Source organism: Aotus nancymaae, unplaced genomic scaffold (genome assembly GCF_030222135.1).
Source record: "Aotus nancymaae isolate 86718 unplaced genomic scaffold, 86718_ANA_hifiasm-v0.15.2.pri h1tg000090l, whole genome shotgun sequence".
Classification (NCBI taxonomy): domain Eukaryota; kingdom Metazoa; phylum Chordata; class Mammalia; order Primates; family Aotidae; genus Aotus; species Aotus nancymaae.
The window spans coordinates 3817039-3841384 of NW_026988505.1; the positions used below are offsets into that span (position 1 = coordinate 3817039).

The 24346-nt window shown below is 36.8% G+C and overlaps 1 protein-coding gene across 1 annotated transcript in view; it reads left to right on the plus strand.

The window, feature by feature from the left end:
• Window positions 1-24346, plus strand: part of CSMD1 (CUB and Sushi multiple domains 1) — a 2129340-nt gene that overhangs the window by 1630526 nt on the left and 474468 nt on the right. The window contains exons 15-18 of the mRNA XM_064369795.1: window positions 1315-1509; window positions 8675-8813; window positions 11559-11746; window positions 20205-20393. Coding sequence (XP_064225865.1) covers window positions 1315-1509; window positions 8675-8813; window positions 11559-11746; window positions 20205-20393 — 711 coding nt within the window. The remainder of the gene's footprint in view (window positions 1-1314; window positions 1510-8674; window positions 8814-11558; window positions 11747-20204; window positions 20394-24346) is intronic.

Below are 24346 nucleotides of genomic sequence, written 5' to 3' on the forward strand. Positions count from 1 at the left end.
TTTCTCTCTTGTTTTCCATTTATCCATCCATTCATTCATCCATCCATCTATCTATCCTTCCATCATTCCATCCATCCTTGCATCCATCCATCCATTTTTCCATTATTCTTCCATACATTCATCCATCCATCCATTTCATCTATCCATGCATCAATCCATCTATCCATCCATTCATCCATTATTCCATCCATCCTTGTATCTACCCATCCATTATTCCATTATTCTTGCATCCATCCATCCATCCATTTAATCTATCCATGCATCTATCCATCCATCCATCTTCCCATCTATCTGTCCATCCATCTATCCATGATTCCATCCATCCATCATTCTATCCATTAATCCATCATTCATCCATCCTTCTATCCTTTTGTTTATCCATTTATCCATTATTTCATCCATCCATCCACCCACCCATCCATCCATTTGTCCATCCATCCTTCCATCCTTCTGTTCATTTTCCCATTCATCCTTCCATTCATCCAGCCAGCCATTCAGTCATCCTCCCTTCCTTCTATTCTTCTTTCCATCTATACAACCATCCACCCACCCACTCACCCACCTATGGATCTTTCATACAACAAAGTAGTATAGTAAAAACAACTGAGTCATTTGATGTCAGGAGTCAAGGATTAAAGTACAGCACTTGTATGTAGTTGATGAAGTTTAATGACAGCTAACTTCTCTTGGTTTCAGTTCCTCATTTTGAAACCTATTTTATATAAGAATATCTACTTAAATGGACTGTAGAGGGAATAAAGTGAGAGAATGTTAATATAAATAATACTACATTATGATGTATTAACTACCTACTTAGGCACTATACTTAGAATTTGACGTAATTATTTCATTTAGTGTTACAGTAACTAGGGGTTATAAACTTAATAGTCTCTTGTTTTGTAAAGAAAGATAGCTAGGCTCAGAGCATCAGAGTCATCTGCCCAACGTCAGAGTGGTCTGACTTAAAAAGAACAAAAATCAGGATTCTAACAAGAGAAATTCTGAACTCAAACACTTTCCACTACCCACCTTTTTATCACTTCTCTCTTTTCCTAAGCTCACATGAAAAGTGCTTTTCAAACCCTAAGTTGCTGTATAAATGATAGTTGTATCTATTTATCTCTCTGCTCTTTCTCACTAGACACTGATATCCTATTTATTAATGTAGCTGTCTGCGAGTGATATAACTGAAATGTACATAATTATATGCATTATATGAATGCTTTATATGCTTGTTTTGTTTTTTCTTTTTTAATACATGTAATTAATACTCATATATTTTTATTTCATTTTTTTTTCTTCTTTTCCTTTCAGCATTTGGTCAGAATGAGTGCCATGATCCTGGCATTCCTATAAATGGACGGCGTTTTGGTGACAGGTTTCTACTCGGGAGCTCGGTTTCTTTCCACTGTGACGATGGCTTCGTCAAGACCCAGGGATCCGAGTCCATCACCTGCATCCTGCAAGATGGGAACGTGGTCTGGAGCTCCACCGTGCCCCGCTGTGAAGGTGCAGTCCCTGCCAGCACCCACTCTTCTCCTTTGAAATCACAGTCTGTCTTCACACACACCCGGAAACCAGCCAACTGTGTTAGCTTGCTAGGGTTACCCTAAAAAATACCACATACAGTTGCCTAAACAACAGGAATGCACAGTCTCCCAGTTCTGGAGGCTGGAAGTCTGAGATCCAGATGTCATTGGCAGGGTGGGTTCCTTCTGGGGCTCTGAGGGAGGATCTGCCCCAGGATGATCCTCCAGCTCCCTGCAGTTTTTGGCAGTCTCTGGCATTCCGTGGCTGGAGAAGCACCACCCTCATCTCTGCCTCCAGACTCACAAGGAGCTCTCCCTGTGTGTGAATCTGTCCCTGTGTCTAAATTCTCCTTGTTAAAAAGACACAATCATTGGATTGAGGTCCCTCTCTTCCAGTAACACTTTATCCTAAGTAAATTCATCTGCAAGGACCCTATCTTCAAGTACAGTCTCCATCTGAGGCACTGAGGATGAGGACCTCAATTTATGAATTTTGAAGGGACAGAATTCAACCTGTAACAGTGTTGCTTATGGTTAACTATTTGTTGTTCTCATTACAGCTGACATAAATACCACCTAATTTTCTTCATATTTCTGTTCTGGTTACTTATCTAATAAAACTAGAGAGGAAAAATATTTTAAGGAAAAAGATGTTGCCTTTAATAATGACTCATTTTAAAAATGTTTACTTAGAGTATATGTCCACATTCCATATCAGAATAGTCAGAGCAAAATAAACTAAGAAAATCTTAAACAAAAAAAAAGCTTACCTCCAGTGTATATCAAAGAAGTACAAATTTAAAAAGAAAAGTAAAATACCATTTTTGTCTATCTTGTTACCATAGATTTAAACAGGTGAATAAGATGTATTATTGAAAAGGTTATATAGAAACTAGGATTTCCTAATCATGCTATTGAGGATATAAAAATCATAGTATTGTAGTGTAAATTCTTAGTAGGACTCTTAAAATTGTTCTTGTCTTTTGACCCATAAATTATATTTTTGGATCAATATCATAAAGAAATAGTCAAGAAACTATACAAATATTTTTCAAGAATGTTTTCTGCAAGACTATTTATAGCAGTGAAGAGTTGGAAATGATTAAATTTCAAACAGCAGAGTATTGGTTAAAAAAGTCATGAAGAATAACAGGTGTCAATACAAAGATTATAAGATCAAAGAGTCTTAGATATCCTTAGCATGTGAAAGACCAAAGTATACAGGTACATGTGTCATAAATACATACATATCTCATGATACTAATTTTATAAAACACTAAAGAGAAGATTGCACACCAAAATGTTAATTATGGTTATGGGTGATTTTTTCCCATTTAGCTTATTTTTGTTTTCTCATTTGTCTTTATTCAACAGGTACTTATTTTTAATAAGTGAATAGAAAAGTAATATATATATTAAATATCACATACAGTTGAGAATTACTCCCCTGTCTAAAATACCTTGAAATGACATCCCCAGAACTATGATATCTGTCAGAGTCTAAGCAGAGCTGGGATCTAGATGTGGAGCATTAAACACCTCTGTGACAACCACAGCCTGGTTAGGGGTGTGATGCTTCATCACCTCATCCTGCCCTAGCCCCTCCAAAGTTACTAACCATAACCTCCAAAGTTACTGACCATTACTCAAAGTAGGAACTTTTTTTTTTTTTTTTTTTTGAGGAAGTGTCTGAGTCTGTCGCCCAGGCTGGAGTGCAGTGGTACAATCTCAGCTCAGTGCAACCTCCACCTCCTGGGTTCAAGTGATTCTCCTGCCTTGGCCTCCTGAGTAACTGGGATTACAGGTGCCTGCCACCATGCCTGACTAATTTTTGTATTTTTAGTAGAGAGGAAGTTTAACCATGTTGGCCAGGCTGGTTTCGAACTCCTGACCTCAGAAGAGAAGTAAAACTTCTAACCAGTTCCTATGTATTATATCATCTGGTGACACTAAATGTAAAGGAGAGTGTTCTGGTATTCACCCTTTTGATACATTGCTAAAATAATTCAGTTGACTAGAGGCACCACTCATGGGTGAAATATTGATACATAGAAAGGCAAGAAAACACTATTAATCGTTGAAATTTCATTTGTATCTATTTCCATCATATATTTTAAATGTAGAGTTTTTATGTTTTATGCTGCACAAAATGTTAATAAATGGGTTGGTTTTTATCTTTTTTAGATAAGTCAATATGTACATATGTGGTGCTCAAACATATGATACTAATGACAGTGCACAGTTCGTCATGAGTGCAAATCATGTTCTAGCCAAGCATATGGCTAGTGATTGGGAAGCATGAATTTTCAGGAGGACGAAGTTTAAAGTGAATAGTATTCTCTCATCTCTGTTCTGTCCTCGACACAAGTCTAGCTGTCCCTTATGTCCTTTACCGTAATAGGCTGATTGTAGATATGTTACAAGCTGCGGAGTGAGTCTGGACACAACACAAACAGGGTAAAGTTAAAGATAAAACCTAGCTCTAGGTTGTTAACAAAGAAAACCCTCAGCAGAAAGAAAAAACAGGAAAAGATGTTAGAAGTCTGCCTGCACTGGGAAACCTAATCACTGAGCAGCTGAGCCTTAGAGAAGGTAGGGGGATGCTCTGATGGAACAGGTGGGTACCTGAATCAGTGCCTCCACTGATAACAAATAGAAAGCCAACTTTCAGATGTAAATGCATCTAGTAGGGGAAAAAATAAAATAGCAATGAAGTAGTGAGTAATACAACAAACTTGATTTAAGAAATGTTTAAAGAACCTTACATCCCTTACGGAATTCTCATATTTATTGTTTTTCTCAAAAAAAAGTTTTTTAAATAAATTATATAATTGACCACAAAGTGAACCTTAACAAATTAAAATAAGTAATAGGTCACATGCCCTGTAATATTCCAATTAAAGTAGAAGTACATCATAAAAATAGAGCCACAACCACAAACCAAATCTCTGTCAATCAAAAGTCCACTATAATTATACATTAAAGAGAAACTCAAACTTTAATGCCTATAACACCTCTCTGGAAACTTTGCAGATAGTACTTTCTATTAGAAACAAGATGAGACAGAAAAACCTGTGTTTCAAGGAAAACGTGTATCTTTAAGTCCTGTAATATAGAACAAAATGATAAAAAAAAGTTTTAATAATAAGATTAAAAAATTAGAAAAAAACAAAAATAAATTAGGATGGTATTAATAAAATTGAAGTGTTAGAAACAATTTAAAGCAAGAATGAGTTCTTTGTTAATATCAATAAAATAGACAAACTGTTTATGATTCTTTCAAAAGAAACTGGGAAAGAAAAATGTTATAGATATTTAGTAACATAAAAAAAATCACTATCACAAAAATAATGTAACTTCATATAAACAGTGAAAAGCTCACAGTAGAGCAATTGATTATTTAAGAACATATGTTATTTATTTATTCTGACAGAATTTCCTGGCTGCCAGGCACATGTTGAGTGTAAATTGTATGGCTTCTGGGCAAAAGATTGCTCTTTCTTTCTTTGTTCTGCTTCTAACAGGCTCATATTCCTCAATGCAGCTCAGTGTCATCATTAAAAACTCAAACTCTTTTGGGGAAAAATGACTCTATACGAAAACATCAACTCTATAGCAGCAAGTCTTCAAGTCTGTAAGAAATAGGTGATTTTCTAACACAATATAAAATACCAAAAATGACTCAAATAAGAAGTGTGAAATGTAAGTAAAGTACCATAGAAAAGAATTGAAAAAAAGATTAAGGATTGAACATTGAAAAAGACACAAGTACCCTAGAGGGGCATGAGTGAGCTCTCTTTCAAGGACAGAGGACTTTAGTGTTGTGCACCAGCACAGATAAGGAAAAGACAGGCTGCCTCCTACATACCATTCTATCAAGCCAGCATTAATGTAACCCAAATCAGATTGTTCCATTAAAAATAAAGCCATAGGGGAAAAAGCCACATATGTAATTAAGAAGATTTGGTTTTTGTTTTTTTTTTTCTTTTTTAAGAAATTCAGTATCAGGAAATTCACCACTGTAATTTAAATCATCACAAAAAGAAAGAAAGCAAAGTAGAAATTCAATTCTAAACACCTCATTGGTATATTTGCTTTTTTTGTTATCAGCTAAGTGAATGTGAACATCGTTGATGTTGTTCATCAAATACTTTTGGTCTCCATCAAGTGGAATGCCTTTTCTTGGACCCCTTGTAGTTAAAGGAACCTTGAGATGGGTTCTGGTCAGTTAGGTATATGTGGAAGTGATGTACTCAACTTCTGGCTCAGCGTCTTTGATTGCCCTCACAAGACCTTTTCTCATTAGCCATAGCAACTGAAGAATGGACCTATGTATCCCAGCCCTAGACATGCCACATGTGTGAGAAATCTGCTTCCCATGGTAGCTACTACAATTGTGGGGCTGTTTCTTACCACAGTGTCATCTATTCCAAACTGACTAATACAAACGAGATTACTTACTATTTACATACTTACTATATACTTTCTGAGATTATTACTTACCATTTTAGTGTTAATTTTGCTCATCGGCAATATAATGATTAAAGTGTCTATTTCATCAAGATAAAGCAATTCCAGGTCTAACTTACACTGTAAATTATAAAGTGATGGGTAAGGGTACAATGAAATAATTAATGTTAATATGTGACAAGCTAGACATATCCCAAGAAATATAAAAATACAAAATAGGCCGGGTGCGGTGGCTCAAGCCTGTAATCCCAGCACTTTGGGAGGCCGAGGCGGGTGGATCACGAGGTCAAGAGATCGAGACCATCCTGGTCAACATGGTGAAACCCCGTCTCTACTAATACAAAAAATTAGCTGGGCATGGTGGCGCGTGCCTGTAATCCCAGCTACTCAGGAGGCTGAGGCAGGAGAATTGCCTGAACCCAGGAGGCGGAGGTTGCGGTGAGCCGAGATCGCGCCATTGCACTCCAGCCTGGGTAACAAGTGAAACTCCGCCTCAAAAAAAAAAAAAAAAAAAAAAAATACAAAATAAAACATTACTAAAGGAAACCTTTGGTTTTGTATTTATATGGAAAATAAGACAGAAATAACTCCTTAAGCAGATTTTAGAAATATCTCAATTTTCATAATTTTTTGAATTCTGCAAATGCCATGTGTCTTTCTTATAGTATCTTTGGATGCTTCAACATGACAAAATAAAAGTCATATATTTAATATATTTAATTTTGCTTTTGCTGTATTTTTAAAAGTATTTGCTACATCACTTTAAACAACAAATGAATTAAATTATATCTAATATATAGGTATATGGATATGTGATTCATAGGCTCCAAATGTGAATTTAAGAACTTAACTAGAAAAATTAAAATATTATTATAAATTGGTTGTTTTAAAAATTATTACAAAAAATCAAGTGTTCTTCAGGAGCTCAAATTCATAGAAATTACCCTGATTTCATATTTTTAACTATAGAATAATACATAGTTGTAAAAATAAAAATTGCAACTTATTTGGTAAAAAAAAAAAACACTATCAAAAAATGTGATCTATAAAGCAATCCCAGTGCTATCCATTATTAACATGTTTTGAATTTCCACTCCCCTGTTCACTGAATAAAACTTTTCTTTCATTCAATGTATAGTACGTAGAAAATTTTGTATCCTGCTTTTCAAGTTTAATATTCTATTGCACAGGTTTTCCCATATCAACAGAATTTCCAAATGTTACTTCAAATATATTTGCCACATTCCAATATACAGTCATTCACTTTCCATAATTTTTTTAACTTTTGTTTTTTTTCTTATTTTGTTTCCTGATGTAAATTAAGATACCATTGGTAAATCCATACATTTCATTTTTTCTAGCATCAAAATATGACTAAAATGATATAAATTTTATGCATTTTTATATTATACATATGGCCATTTAAAGAAGTCTTTTTTCCAAAAGGATTTTTTTTCAACTGGGAATTTTTTTCATGTATTTCATTTGACATCTATAAATTCACAAAGGTGATTACTAATGGCAAATAATTTTAAGAGAGAATATCTAAAATCTGAAAAAAATGTGCCCAGAGACATATTCTTAATTATGGTATGAAATATTGATGTGCTGTTTAAAATTTCTTTAAATGATACAGGTGTGCATAATCACTTTCATGAGCATCAGTTATATACCCTTTCAAATGTTATTTCTTTTTTTTTTTTTTTTTTTTTTTTTTAATTGCATTTTAGGTTTTGGGGTACATGTGAAAAACATGCAAAGTTGTTGCATAGGTGCATTCATGGCAGTGTGATTTGCTGCCTCCCTCCCCCTCACCCATATCTGGCATTTCTCCCCATGCTATCCCTCCCCAACTCCCCCCACCGCTGTCCCCCCCACTCCCCCGCAACAGACCCCCGTGTATAGTGCTCCCCTCCCTGTGTCCATGTGTTCTCCTTGTTCAACACCCTCCTATGAGTGAGAACATGTGGTGTTTGGTTTTGTGTTCTTGTGTCAGTTTGCTGAGAATGATGGTTTCCAGGTTCATCCATGTCCCTACAAAGGACGCGAACTCCTCATTTTTAATGGCTGCATAATATTCAAATGTTATTTCTAACCTTTACAATTATAAATCACTGTCACATAACATTTCAAAAGGATCAATCCAATCTACTTCTGTACTCATCAAATTTGATTGAAAGTTTTGTTTTCTAACACCCATAAATAATATATTGCATGTGGCTATTTATTTAATAAATTGCACACAGTGGAAGTAAATACATACATGTATATACACCTAAGATTATTTCCACTTTGAGATTGAGGTCATTTTACTTTTGCTTATCCATAGATATTTGTTAAATTTCAAATGCATGTAAGTTATGGATAACTAGGCATGTACCTCATGAATTGGTTGGCAGTTAAATGAGATAATTCATTTAGCACAGAGAACTCACATATACATTGCCATTACTAGAGAAAAAGAACTTTGTTTCGAGTTATGATAAGTACATGGAGGTAGCGTATATAGACCCTGCTTTCAATTAATGTACAGTTTACTTGGCAATCAGATTTGCTTTGATACTTAAAAACATTGAATCCATAAACACAGAAGCAGATTCTTGCTTTTATTGAGGTATTGCTATGGCATGTCTTTGTTTCATTTAATCTAATAAATGTTGTACATCTTGTTTTAGCTCCATGTGGTGGACATCTGACAGCGTCCAGTGGAGTCATTTTGCCTCCTGGATGGCCAGGATATTATAAAGATTCTTTAAATTGTGAATGGATAATTGAAGCAAAACCAGGGCACTCTATCAAGATAACTTTTGATAGGTAAGCAAAAGAAATTAGTCTTCATTTGGACCTGATGACATGTGTCTCTTCCATATTTTTAGTAAATTGATCTTAAACCTTAAAATGATGGCAGTTCTTTTTGGTTCCTGCAAAGGAGTACACTTTACCAGAAACAGATACTTGTAAGTTTTGTTCTTCTTCAGTGGTGTCCTCTAAGCCCTCATCCACAGCTCTGCAGGTTGTTGGGGAAGTGCCAGTCCTGGAGGACCATTCCTGAGGTCTGGCCCTTGTATCTGACTCAGAGTTTTGGACCTGCACTGGAATCAATTCTGCTTGGTTTCTGATTGCATATGGCAGCCTCTCTGGGTCCCCAGTCCCTTAGGTGCCTTCTGTGGCAAAGGAAATCAGCTCTCCTGTTCTGGTGGTGGCTGTTGGTCACTCAAGGGCTGCTAGTGATGCTTAGTGGGCAGTGGGATGTGGACAGCAGATTAATCACCTACTAATCGCCTGTGAGTGATACTATCACTAGAATGTTGTTAGGCTTAGCTATTTAATAATGTATATCATGACCTAAAAAATAAGCATGCTGGGCTGTATAGCTGTATAGGTATTTGTTTATTAAAAAAAAAAAAAAAAAAAAAAAAAAAAAAAGCATGCTGTTGAAATTCTGCATAACAAATGTTTTCCTGTTTGTATCAACACTGAAACCAAATAGATGATTAAAAACTAAAAAGCTTTTGGTTCATGAACCATTTTTTACTTGCTTCTGACAGAATAATAATAATTCCCAATAGGATAACCACTCAGAACAAAAGAAAAAAAATGTTGACAAATCCAGCTGTATTAGAGAGTGAATTACTGTGTGTAATCAGTCATTTGAAAAATTATTAACGCTATAAGTATTCAGTTGATTATGTTTGGTTTCCTATTAATTTCTCTCCTTTCAGGTATTGGCAGGTGGAGCTGAAGCACACGTTGACTCCCAGCAGCATATCAAATTTAAGTCATTTAGCAAAAGTAGGGATCTTATATTCTTGTCTGGCCCAATTTATTAGCACTGTATTTTCTGTTGCCTGAAGGAAGATACTTGCTTGATTTTTCCCAATCTTATTCATTCGGTATTATTCCAGTGTGATGTTTTGCTAAATTCCATTTGGAAGTCCCTAATATTTCTAATATTTTTAGATATATGTGATCTTTACCCTAAACATAGTATACTGTTCTTAAAAGATGAATTGCATGAGGAAATGTTTATTTCCACCATGATCGATGTGCTGACACCTTCACGAAGGAAGGGATCGCGCGTGCAAATTCTGACCTCTGTGCTGATGGTGTTGCCAGGCGTTAGGTTGCACGACAGCAAAGAACATGCAGATATTTCTGTTTCCAAGGTCCTCCTGGAAATCTTCCAGTTGTTGAAATATGCACTTTGTGAGTCCTCACTATTACTAAAGAAACAGGATAGAAAAACTTCAGTGTAACTATATGAAAGGAGATTGTTTTCACGCTTATCCAGACTTCTTGAATTTGAATTCAAACAACTGAGAAATCAGTTTTTAGAAAAAGCTTTAGAATAGTGTCATAAGACAAAGTTGGCACTATCTGATCCCAAATGTGGAAGCCTGTTGCCCTCCTCTGGTCCAGCCATGTGCTATACAAATGGTTCAAATTCCTGTTTATGGGAGAATGGGGTTCAGGGTACCACCTTGACTGGTTGCAGAAATATGTAATCATGTGCATTTGCACTAATCGAAGTGTACGTAATCTAATATATGCAGGACACAGCGCTTTGATTTCCACATCCTTTTCTCTTGCTACGTGCCATGATACTAAGATTGCTTCCTCTCTCCCGTCATCAGCAACTTCCAGTGCAGAGCGTGGGGCTAATGGCATCAGCTTCTGTTTGTTCCTTTGGCTCAATGTGACTGAGTGAGTCAGAGGCTTAAGATGCTTAAGCTGCTCCCTGAGAGCAAAGTCAGGCACTCAGAAACCAGGTTAGCTCTGGGAGGATGAGATGGGCCCATTTAGAAAATTATCTCAGTGCCTGGAGTGGTACCTACATTGCATCAAAGGGAACCTAAGTGGCTGCAACTGTATATGTATAATCTCAGTCCAGATTCTCTGGTAACATAAGAAAATGTAAGCACTTTTTGGAAGCTGTTCTAACTTTTTCAAATTATTAAAGTGTCCTTTCATGTCTGAAATGGCAGTATACCCAGGGTTATTCTAATGTCTTGAAAGAGTTAATGCAATTTTAAAAGGCACAAGATTTTTTTTCATGAAAGGTACTTAAACTGTCATCACACATTTTTAATGATCTTCTTCCTTTAAGAGAGCATTTCACTCTAGTGCACGCATTTTAAGGTGTCTATAATTATGCTAAATGGGGAATGGTAACAAATTGTTTTAACATGTATAGCTGAGTTTTTACTATTTGACAATAATCAGTCAATCAGTCTATCTATCTATCTATATCTATCTGTGAAAACTAATCTGGTTCATAGTTTTCTGGTTTTTGTTTTAGATGAATAAAGACCTCCTCTTGAGCCTGTGATGTAAGACAGAGTATTAAATAAGAGAAAGGGATTTAATCGGTGCTGTTTCATTGAGAAAAGAACGTATTATCCTTATATGTGTCCTAAAGTTTTCAGAAGCATATGTAGTCTCAACTCTTTTCTTTATACTGACATGCCCGGGTTTCTGATTGAGGAATGAGGATGTCGGGAGCACTCTGCAAGCTGGCAGCTTTGCATGTCTTTTCTGATGGGATGCACATATTTGCAGATTTCAGACAGAAGTCAATTATGACACTCTGGAGGTCAGAGATGGGCCAGCTATTTCGTCCCCGCTGATCGGCGAATACCATGGCACCCAGGCTCCCCAGTTCCTCATCAGCACTGGGAACTTCATGTACCTGCTCTTCACCACTGACAACAGTCGCTCCAGCATTGGCTTTCTCATCCACTACGAGAGTGAGTTGCACCTTCCCTTGACAGCACGGTGGGGCAGCATGGGTTGAAGAACTTAAGATCTGGGTTGTTATTTACAGCCTGCAGATGACTGCTGGTTTACTGATCCTACTTGACTCTGGCAAAACCATATTATGCAATTGTAAGAACTTTCTCTTATTCATAAGAGAGTGTGTTGGAGACATTCCCTTTTAACTCTCAAAAATATGTATCGATCATCTAGGATAAAGTAAAATAATAATGAAATGGGCCGGGCACAGTGGCTCACGTCTGTAATCCCAGCATTTCGGGAGGCCAAGGTGGGTGGATCATGAGATCAGGACATCGAGGCCATCCTGCCCAACATGGCAAAACCCTGTCTCTACTAAAATACAAAAAATTAACCAGGTGTGGTGATGCGGGCCTGTAATCCCAGCTACTAAGGAGGCTGAGGCAAGAGAATTGCTTGAACCTGGGAGGTGGAGGTTGCAGTGAGCCCAGATTGCACCACTGCACTCCAGCCTAGACAACAGAGGAAGAGTCTGTCTCAAAAAAAAAAAAAAAAGAAAGAAAAAAGAAATGGGTTCATCTTATGCATAAAATAATAATATACTTCTATTATTAGAAAACATACTTTCTGACCAAAAGTCTTATAGGATATATTACTAAAATTATATTAACCTAGGCAATGGAGAAAGGGATCCTTGCTAGAAAAACAGGGTTAAGTCAATTTGTGGTACAGAATCTCAGAGTACAGATGGACATGCTTCACCAGGTGAAAGTCAGGTAATGACGAGAGAAAAAGGAATTCAAACCTGCTAAACCTTACCAAATTCCAAACAATTGTTAATAATCTTTCAGCAAGCATGAATAATACTTCAGAATAATTATTAAACATATTTTAAAACAATTACCAAAATATTATAATAGGATGTATTTTGCAAGACAGTTCAAACTTCCAAATGGAAAGTATTCCTTTCCTTTTATGTTCCCTCAAGTCAAAGTTTTAGCTTCTGAAATGACGAGATTAAGTAATTGTATTATTTTATAATAAGATTTATGCAAATATACTTCTGAAATCTAACTGATGGGAATCCCCCCTAAGAATACATTTTTAGCATTAGCCAATTAAAACACAACAAAGCAAAGCAGCTGTTACTCTTTTCTGTTTGAAAACAATTCCTTCAAAGAGAAGCATGGAAAAAGGGAGAACGAGTGGCAATTACCATTGGACCTGAAGGAGTCAAGGCTTTATTTTGCCAAATTTTTATGGTGGTTCTTTTTCAGAACCTATTCTGAAAACAAGCACAATTAATTGTAAAGATTTTTTTTAAATTACATATACCCACACCTATGATTTTACAAATGAATGCATAGAATAAGATCTAATATGCTGGGCTTCAAATCTCCTTTTATTCTTTTTCTTGCCTTCCATTCCCCACATCACCCTGTTACTCTTGTTAACCACTCCCTGAACCCTGCTCCAGCACATTTAAAGTAATAACCTGTTAAGCGCATTTCTCTGTTTTACATACTCATATAATTATACACAAACATGCATATGCATGTATATCTTAAGGTTATGTATACTTTTACATGAAAATATATTTTGATAGCAGGAAAATTGCTTATTAATGACTTAATGTTGAATTTCAAATATAATTCAGTTATTACTCTTCGCTTATATAAATATACATTTATTCCAAAGTAACATATTTTTAAACTCCAAGTAAAATTTAAGACCAGAAAATTATACATATTGTTTCTTTAAAATGTCCATTCAACTCACGCCTGTAATCCCAGCACTTTGGGAGGCCGAGGTGGGTGGATCACGAGGTCAAGAGATCGAGACCATCCTGGCCAACATGGTGAAACCCCGTCTCTACTAAAAATACAAAAAATAACCGGGCATGGTGGCACGTGCCTGTGGTCCCAGCTACTTGGGAAGCTGAGGCGGAAGAATCGCTTGAATCCAGGAGGCAGAGGTTTCAGTGAGCCGAGATTGTACCATTGCACTCCAGCCTGGCAATAGAGCAAGACTCCGTCTCAAAAAAAAAAAGTCCATTCAAATTGTCACTTTTCTTTGGATTAACAATATGTATATACATTGCAATGATCTGAACGTGTAAAATTGCTGAGCACTGAGTTAGCCAAGCCTTGTATTTTGTCAACCTCAAACCCTCCCCGCAACTTTTTCTACACCAGAATTTCTTGGCCCTTCGATATATAGTGCATGAAACTTCAGAGAATAATTATTTTCAGACATTGACAAATATTAGGACAGTTTTCCTTTCTTTTCATCTCTGTTTGTATAGCTGTAGATGACTTTGCTTTTTCTAGTTCCCTTTGAGGAAATGTGTTCCAAAGCTATGTGAAGGAAGCAGAAGCTAATTTCATTTGTTTAACTCATTTAAATAAATGACTCCTTTTCATTTCTCTTTCTGGAAAATCAGGGAATGATAAAAAGTCTGTTCACAAATTTCTATTTAGCTTGTCATCCTCACTAATATAGTATTATAACATTTTATTATTATAAAATACAAAATACACATTATGTTATACCATAATATAACTTAATATATAAATAATGGTGACAACTATTTTTACAATCTTAAAAGAATGACTAGCCTATGTTTTGGTATTCTTTTTATTTATCCTGTGTTTGAAAGTGGAGTGCAGGCTTCGTAAGGCATCCTTCTGTTACCTGGAGTACCCCTCAGAGAGCAATGCTCTTTGCCATTTTTCTGTCTCTGCATCCCTAAAAAGAAGAAAACTGTCAACAAGATGGTGCCTGTTTAGCAGTGATGATTGTGTGAGTTGTGAAGTTCTGATCTGCTGGAGAGTCTAGCATTCCTTCTCCTTCCCACCTTATTGGAAATCTCAGGAGGTAGTTCCATAGCTGCAGAAGTGAGCAGGGCCTCACCTAGTGAGTAAAGACAGGAAATTGTCATGTGTGGAACTTTCCAGAACTGTGACTTAAAAGACTCACTGATGTAAACACACATTCAGACTTGCTTATTGTGACCTTCTAGAGATCCTTCCAGAAGGCTCTCAAAGATTTGGCATGCATTCTTTTGACTTAAGGGAGAATTATGACCTCAAAGGGATGTAATACTGATCCTTGACTTGTGATCACTTCTTATTTATGTATCAGTCGCTATGTATTTGAAAAGACGTAAGGAAATGTACAGAAGTGAGTGAGACATGCTTTGTGTTTTAAGAATATGAGTCAGGAAAGACCTGGGATATTGTGAGCGCTTATCGCCGGGGCTGCGCCTAACAGTTACCTGAGGGGCTTTAAAATAAAACTCATGCCTGAGTGCCAGCTCAGATGGTGTAGTTGCTATTTCTGTGGGTGGTGTAGAGATCTGAGTGCTTTTGGAGGCTGATGACCCACTCAGAAGGTGTCCTCATTTACCTGGTGCTGAAGGGGCAGGTTTCCTCAAACATTGCAGTTTGCTAATACATCCCGGGGAGCTTAGTAAATTGTAGAGACCCCAAGCCCAGATTCCAAATACTGTGGCTCGGGGAGTTTGTGATGAAAATCAGAATCCTTAGCTTTTAATCAAGTCCTCGAGGTGATTCTGAATGAGGTGAAGGCAGACATGGATCCCAGTCTCCAGGGAGAGAGAACCCCCAGGCAGGCAGGAGGGAAGGGGCCAAGCTCAGTAGAGATCATGGAGGAATAAAGGAACCAATGAACACAGCAAGAAAAGCAGAGACAGAGAAAAAGAGGCAAACCTGGAAGAGACAAACACTCTTAACCCCGTCATCAACATAACCCTGTCTAGCACCCTTCTACAAAGCAGGCTCTGAAGCCGTGAAGCAGCCACTAGAAAATGATTACACTCACTCATCCAACACATTCTTAAAAAACGCCTGTAATCCCAGCACTTTGGGAGGCCGAGGCAGGCAAATCGCAAGGTCAAGAGATCAAGACCATCCTGGCCAACATGGTAAAACCCTGTCTCTACTAAAAATACAAAAATTAACTGGGCATGGTGGCGTGTGCCCGTAGTCCCAGCTACTCAGGAGGCTGAGGCAGGAGAATTGCTTGAACCTGGGAGGCGGAGGTTGCAGTGAGCTGAGATCACACCACTGCACTCCAGCCTAGGTGACAGAGCGATACTCTGTCCCAAAAAAAAAAAAAAGAGTTACCTGTGACCCAAGAATGATTCGTATCAAACTCTTTATGCCTCTTAAAAATATTGTTTATCTCTTTTGTGCTTCATCATAAATGCTGCGCATTGTAAACATTCCTTGCTTTGGGAAATTATGAATGACTCCTCTTCATGCCCAAAGAGGCCCATGGCAATGTACTCTACAGACAAAATGTGTTGCAGAAATTACAGCCACATGTACTGAAACTGACTTATTTTTGCAGCTGTGCCACAAGGCAGTGTGAGCTACTGTAAACAGCATTCACTCCGGAAGGCCTTTCTGAATTGTGTGGTGGAAAGATTGAAGTCATTGTTTTTTTTTTTTTTTTTTGAGACTCTTCTAAAAGCATACCTAGAATTGTAGTTCTGCTTCCTGCCCTCAGTCTCAGGAATCATCTCATACGTTGGTGTCCAGTGACAGTCTAGCCATTCTTTACGAGGAATGTGGCAGTTTCTGTATATAATGGTGATTGCATTCTCGCTCCAGAATAATCATCTGCTTTGTTTGTTGATCTTTGAATCACTACTTTAAAATAGGCATAATTTTGTAAGCAATTGCAAACTAAATGGAATTCTCAAGGGTATGGAGGTTTTCCATTTAATTTTAGAGCACTTCTTGAAAATGCTGTCAAAAGTATCTTTTTAATAATCTTTGAAGGCAGAAGAAAGATTGACCACATGTAAATGTACATATTCTACTATGCGATTCATATATGGTGTTATTAACGGAAGAAACATTCTGATCCATAAAGAAGTGTATTTAGTGGTTTATATGTGCATGCACACCACAGGGATTGGTTTGCAGATAATCAGTGACTTTTTCTATGATCAGAAGAGGAAAGGAAAGCGGTTGAGATGTAATTGTACTGGATGTAATACAAGGGTATATATAACACACATGCATGCTAGTATATACGTGCTAACACCGACATGCAAACACATGCATGTGTGCATGACATGAGAAAGAGAGAGGGAAGAAAAGCAGGCAGAGGCTCAGGTTTGAATAACAGTAAATAATGTTACATCACCTGTTTGCTTAATTTCTTGGCTCCCTGCCTCCTCTATCAACTGTGACTTTGCAATCTCTGTTTTAAAACCTTCTGGAGGCTGTGAGAAGTGACATCTCTAAGCTTGACATATGAAATGTGCTCAGAAAATGTTCAGTCCTTCCTTGGACTAGAACTTTTATAAAGACTGATGATTCAGATAAAGCCCTGCTCATATCAGATGTTCCTCAGTATAAGCTGCATATGGATTATTTTCAAAGTAATCAACTCCCTTTATTCATTAAGTAGCAAATGTATTCAGTCATATGTTTTGCCAAGGCCAATTGAAAAAAAAAAGTACTGTATTTATATCAATTTGTGTCAAAAATTCATAGTTGCTTTAAAGTTCAAGTAAGAGCGAGTGGGAATAGACTCTGAATGTAGACTTCATTTCAGCAGAGTCCTTTGGTCCGTGTTTCTTTTTGTGCTGTCAGGCAGGAGACAGGAAGGAAAAGAAGTTGCTCTAAACATTACTCGGAAGGACTTTGTCCTGCCTTTCCCACAAGGTAAATTGGCTACCTGTGTCCACAGACTGATCTTAGTTTATTATAAATATTTGTCCCATTGGAGAGAAATTACCTGCTATGAAATTCCATATGTTTCTTTTTTTTTTTTTTTTTTTTTTTGACAGAGTCTTGCTATGTCACCCAGGCTGGTGTGCAATGATGCAATCTCGACTCACTGCAGCCTCTGCCTCCTGGGTTCAAGTGATTCTCTGTCAGCCTCCCTAGTTGATGGGATTCCAGGCACCACCACGCCTGGCTGATTTTTGTTTTTTTTAGTAGAGACAGGGTTTCACCATTTTGGCCACACTGGTCCTGACCTCAGGTGATCTACCTGCCTCAGCCTCCCAGAGTGCTGGGATTACAGTGTGAGCCACCGTGCCCGACCGTATTCCATATGTTCTTTCCTACCATTTTCTTGTTCCATGATTCTTCTACATGGCTAGTTTCAGTTGAACGGGAAATCAAATGTAGTGTAATAATTCTACCACCCAATAGTCCTCCCCTCCTCTATTCTCCTTTCAAACAATTTGTAATGCGAAAGAGAACAATGTCTGCACATTTCTGTACTCAATATTGGTGCCCATTAGTTTTTTTAAAAAAGAATGAAAATATTATGGCATAATATCAGAACTAAGCCTCAGTTGTGACCTTAAAAGTTTATTCAGTTGTAAATTTAAATAATTCAGCATTTAAAATTTATGTTTTTATTTCTACCACAATTTTTCTCTTTCACTGTAAATTTTGTGTGGGAAAAGTTGTGTTTGTGGTTTATAAATTTCATTATGAAAACTATTCATTGATATTTAGTTCTTATTTATTCTAAGATGATAATTCCTGTTACTGTTTTGCTGCAGTGCATATACTGTTGTTTAGTGACCGTAGAAATCCTTTTGAAGAAGTGAAATTACTTAGTTTATTTTTCCCCCAGAAACCTAGAGATCAGTGCATTTCTTAAGCAGAACATCTTCTTTGGAGAGAATTCTTGTCTTGATTTTAATCTTGATGCTAGGAGCTGGAGGTCATTATCCTTAGCAAACTAACACAGGAACAGAAAACAAACGCCACATGTTCTCACTTATAAGTGGGAGCTAAATGATGAAACACTTGGATGCATAGAGGGGAGCAACACACACTGGGGCCTTTCAGAGGGTGGAGGGTGGGAGGAGGGAGAGGAGCAGAAAAAATAATTAATGAGTACTAGGCTTAATACTAGGGTGAGGAAATAATCTGTACAACAAACCCCCATGACACAAGCTTACCTATGTAATAAACCCACACATGTACCCCTAAACTTAAAAGTAAACAAAAAAAAGTACCCAGTATTGGATACCCATGTGTGCATTCAGAGCCAATGATGCATACAGTCTGTGGGGGGTGTCATGAAAGAAGTCATGAACAATGCCTCTGAAAGTAAATGTGTGTGTGTGTGTATATGTGTGTGTGTGTATCCATGTGCATGGTGTGTATGTAGAGACAGAGGGAGCAACGCCTCTGAGAGTAAATGTGTGTGTGTATATGTGTGTGTGTGTGCATGTGCGTGGTATGTATGTAGAGAGATGGAGCAACGCCTCTGAGAGTAAATGTGTGTGTGTGTATATGTGTGTGTGTGTGCACATGTGCGTGGTGTGTATGTAGAGACAGAGGGAGGAGTGGGGGTAGGTTATAGATTTCTAGCCAAATCATATCCACGTTGCCTCTGGCAGAATAAAACCTCCTGCAGAGTTGGAAGGAGGCTTTGCCACCATGCTGCATATCAGCCAGGACAGTTACATCCTGTTGTTTAGGGTAATGGACATGTATTAGTGTTCAGAAAATTTTTTAGAATAATAGTTTAAGAAAAAAATTATTGGGAACTGGCCCACGTTATAGCACTCAAATTTGGGGAAAATAAATAGATATGCAGTGATCAGAAACAATATCCCAAAGATCACTTTTAGAGACTAAACCGTCTTGAAATTGAAAATATTTTAAGATTATTAATTCACAGTTCAGATATTAATTCTAATGTTATGAACCTTACTGAGAGAATGACACAGCAATAACTGTGTCATTTCTTTGTGTATGTAAATACACAGAGTGTTTTATGTTTTTATTTCTTTGTGTATGTAAATATTACAGTGATATTCTTTTCCCCATTCTTATTTTCCTTATCTCTTAAAATATATGTTCTTCTAAAAAGAAAGAGAAATGAGAAATGTGAGAAAAGAAACTCTCATAATGACATGATCATAATTAGTTCATGCACATTAATTTTCCACATCTTTTAGCAAAGGCTAATAGTAGCTATCTTGAAAATGGCTGACTTATTTAAATTTGAAAATTGCATGGATTTATGGAATGCAATCTTAGAAAAATAACACTAGTGCAGTTAAACTGCCAAAATCTAACGGGTGTGTGTGTATGTGTGTAAATGAGACAGGGAGAGGGGTGAAAATAGAAAACAGGAAAAGTCTTATACTTTATTTAGTGTAATTCATTGATTTTCCAAGAAAAAAATAAGTAAAATTCAGAAAAGTTAATTAATTATTCAAGGTTGTTCTATGTAGATAATATCTGGTAAACAGCATAGCAATACAAATCTCTCTTTTAAAATACAAGGTCAGATGTTTGAAGATGCTTTGGCTTTTATGCCCATGGATCATTGGGTTAGCTTGTATAATTTTCAGGTCTTATGATTTCTGAGACTGTTTCATTGTTTATGGCACGTGCCTCTACTGTTTTCAGTCAACCGGAGACACCCTCATCTGCTGCATTCGTTCTCTGCATCCAGGTGTGACGCTAGAGTCAGACTCCTGCCTGGACCCGGGCATCCCTGTGAACGGCCATCGCCATGGCAGTGACTTTGGCATCAGGTCCACGGTGACGTTCAGCTGCAACCCCGGGTACACACTAAGTGATGACGAGCCCCTTGTCTGTGAGAGGAACCACCAGTGGAACCACGCCTTGCCCAGCTGCGATGGTAGGTGGAGCTCCAAGAGGCAGTGTACAACACAGACGTGCAGAGACAGCACATACATCTAGATCGCTCAGTGGTGTACGTATTTCAGGGGGTGGTACCATATGACTGGTGTGACTTCTCTCTGAAAAGTTCTATACCATAATCGTATCATTCCTGATTGCTTGAAGTTTACCTACAACCATGTATCTCCTAGATAGAACAGCTGTCCTTCAACTTTATGCCCAAATGATCAGACTTAACAGAGCTTAGTTCTGCACGTGTGTTTTATAGACGGGATTTATTGAAACTATCATGTGAGGCACCATATCAGACCTGATTTTCCTCTGATGTATGTCCCAGTGTCATGCTTCCTCTCAGTCTGCACTGCATGCCTTGGTTCCCTTGCCCTGAATCTCTAGCAGAGCCTTCTGGGAGTTCTCATTCTGAGCACAGGAGCTCTCAGCAGATCTTCAGCGGCTTTTTGTGGTAACAGCCACTCCTCTTGCGCTACACAAATCTTCTCTTGGGAATCTCACAACGAATAACATTCCTGATTATTTTGTGTTATTGTATCACTCGACTTTATACTATACAGTGTGTAATTATAATAACAGTTAGGTAAATATGTTGTTTGTAATCATTTGCCAAAAAAACAAAAAAAAAAAATTGGGGGTTTTGTCCTTGGCCATGAATATAACTCCATTATGACATTATTTCTATAGAAAACAGTGTTCCAAAAAACATTGCGTCTATGGAAAAAACCAAAAATATAGTATTATTTGTGTCTTCAGTACTTTTCATAGACAAAGCCATTCTCTTTCAAACATGATACATGTGTTCATTAAACACCTTGACTTCTTTAAAATGAGCATCCAAAACAACAGGGTTTATGGGATTAGCTGTTAGTTTCTTAGCTGCAGATCACTCAAAATCTTTGACCTTTGTCACCAAAGCACGAACCCCACAGTCACTGGTACTGTGGCAGAGAGGCCACAAAGCGCAGGTGGACAGAGTGGCTGGAACCCTCTCGGGAAGTGTAGGAAGTGTGGAAACCAACTGGGACCAGTGGAAAGGTCGTGCTCTGGGCAGGAATAGGTGGGGGCTGAGCTCCACATCTGTGGGGCCACAGGGGCAGGCTCAGAAGGAGGAGCAGCCTGGCTTGAGCTGCTGGCCGAGCAATGCAGGGTGATCCCCCGCTGGTGCGTGCGCTTTCTGCTCAGTTTCTGAATAGAGATCCGGAAGGGCTCTTTATTTTGTGCAGATGAGCTGAGGCATTTTTCTTTTCCTGGTACTGGTTATAATTCCAATACATCAACTCCATTTGCCTAGGGAATATGGTGTAAGCACCAAGGTAATTTAGACATTGTATTGACATCATTTTGCCACTTACCCATCTTAATTGAGCTAAGAATTACTATTGCAGCAGGAAAGACTGTAAGAATTTAGAGAACTGCAAAAAATTAAGAACTGCATTCTTAATTCCTCTTATATTTCACAACAATAGCAGAAAGTGGCAGAAATTACCTAGTGCTCTTTTCCCCTCTCATATATGAATCTGCAGCATGTATTGTAGGTACCCAGCCCCCACATTTCCCCACAGAGGAATTCTTAGGTCGACAACTGCTTCTTATCCAAGCAGATGAAAGAGGTGAAAACTTATGAACAGTAGGTATGCCTAAGTTTTTCTAGAAAGACACATCTCATCATTTTCATTTTCTTACATTAAACTTTAAGTAAACTCATAAATATTTAATAATAAATTCTAAAATAATATATTGCTTTCATAAATCTACAGAGAACCATCATATAAATGAATTTGCCTATGAATACACTGTGATTAATAGTAAGTTGTTATAAAAAGTCCCTTGAAAGTCAGTAACAGGGTATATTCCTTGCTTTTAGTGCTATCATGTAACATTGCTCAGAAGATCCTAACAAATGCAAAAGTATATGAAAATGATATGAGTTATAAAATAAATAGAAGATAGTTGACTATTAGCAATACTTAATTCACTGGGTGGCTTCATTCAGGATAAACATGCCCATCGAGTTCCACATAGGCTATAACTTATTAGAAATGTAACAAAAACATATAAGGTAAAAATTATTCAGGAATAATATAACAAAAAATGTAAATGCATATATGCATACATACATATACACATATATATACATGTATACATATGCATTCATAGATAAATACATGCATACATATGTAATTTGCCTTTATATTTCTATTTATGTAATCGTAAATATATATTTAATTGTAAAATTCATATGAAATTTACTATTAAATGTATATGTTTATGATTAAATATAGAAATAGAAATGCAACAGCATTGGTATTCTTTTGTATTTGGTTATGAACTTCATATACATATGCATTTCATATGAAATGCGTATGAAGAATACCTTAAAAATGAAAATGCCTACTGTGTTTTAGAAGAACAAAATTTAAATGTACAAATTTTCTACAAATTGTTTTAAATTCAATAAAATCTATTAATTGGGATTTTAATAGCATTTTCAAATTTTTAAAAATTAATCTGGAAGAGAAATGCTCCCAATGAATAAGAAATATATTGTTAAGGATAGTAAGGAAGGACTATCCCGTGTTATATCAAAGTATATGAAAAACTAATGATAAACAGAACAATATGCACTTGTTACAGAAATACACTAATATAATCTATAGCATAGGGATTCTAGTAACAGATCTTTGTCTGTACAGGAACTGAATTTATAATAAAATTATTCCATATCGGAGAAAAGGGATATCCTATTAACACATAGTATTGGACAAATTGGATACCTGATTTGATTTTAAAATGTTTAAAAATGTAAACAAAATAAGTTATACTTTGATTAAAGGGATAAACATAAAGATTCAAAACTTAAAGTTATGTGAAAATACAGGATATCTCTCAGACAACCTTTTTTCAAAGATGTCTATATATTTATTTGTTTGTACAGTATAAGAAGTGTGCAGCTCAATGCATTTCCCAAAGTAAATACATCCCTGTCAGGTCAAGACCATACAGCTCACTAAATGAACATTTACTGGACTCCACACTTCCCTTTCACAGGCTCTCCCAGTCACTGCCTCCCAGGGTGGAACCTTAGTTGTCTGGCACTAGTGGTGATGTAAATAAGTAAAATTATCAGCGAAGGTACTGTTTGTGCAGCTCCTTTCCTCCAACCTTAAGTTTGCGGGGTCCATGCGTATTATGGCACTTAGCTGTGTTTCGCTTCTTCTCATCATCTAATTTTATTGCATAAACATACCAACTTTTTTTTTTATTTTGTTGTACTATTTGCTGACTTTTCAGTTGTTCCAAGCACATTTTTGTATATTTCTTGGACATTAATATATCATCTTTTATAAAGCATCTGTTTCTTTGCTTGCATTTCTATTGGATTGCATGCTTTTATCTTACTGAATTTTAGGTGTTGCGTGTATATTTAGATACAGTTGCTTTGATCTACGCATTGTAAATCTTTTCTCCTATTCTGGAGTTGTTCTCTTATTGATATCTTTTTGATGCGTAGAAGGTTTCAAATTTAAAATAGTCCTGTGTTTCACTGTTTTCATTTGTGAATGAGGCTTTCCATGTAGTGTTTAAGAAGGCTTGCCTACACTCAGAGTAATGAAGAGATTGTATTGTTTTCTGGTAAAAACTTTAAAATTTTTAACAGCTTTATTGAGGTATAACTGAAATTCAGTAAATTGCGTATGTTTAATGTGAACAATTTGATATAATTTGTGATATATATATACACACACACACAGACACACACATCTATGTAACCATCACCATGGTCAATAACTTCTTAATCACCCCTAAAAGTAAATACTTATGTTTATCTTTTAAATCTATAACTTCAAGTCATCTAAAAATGTTTAGTAAGGAGTGATGTAGTATCCCAATCCATTTTCTCCCAATATGGCTATCCAGATGAACTGGCGTCACTGA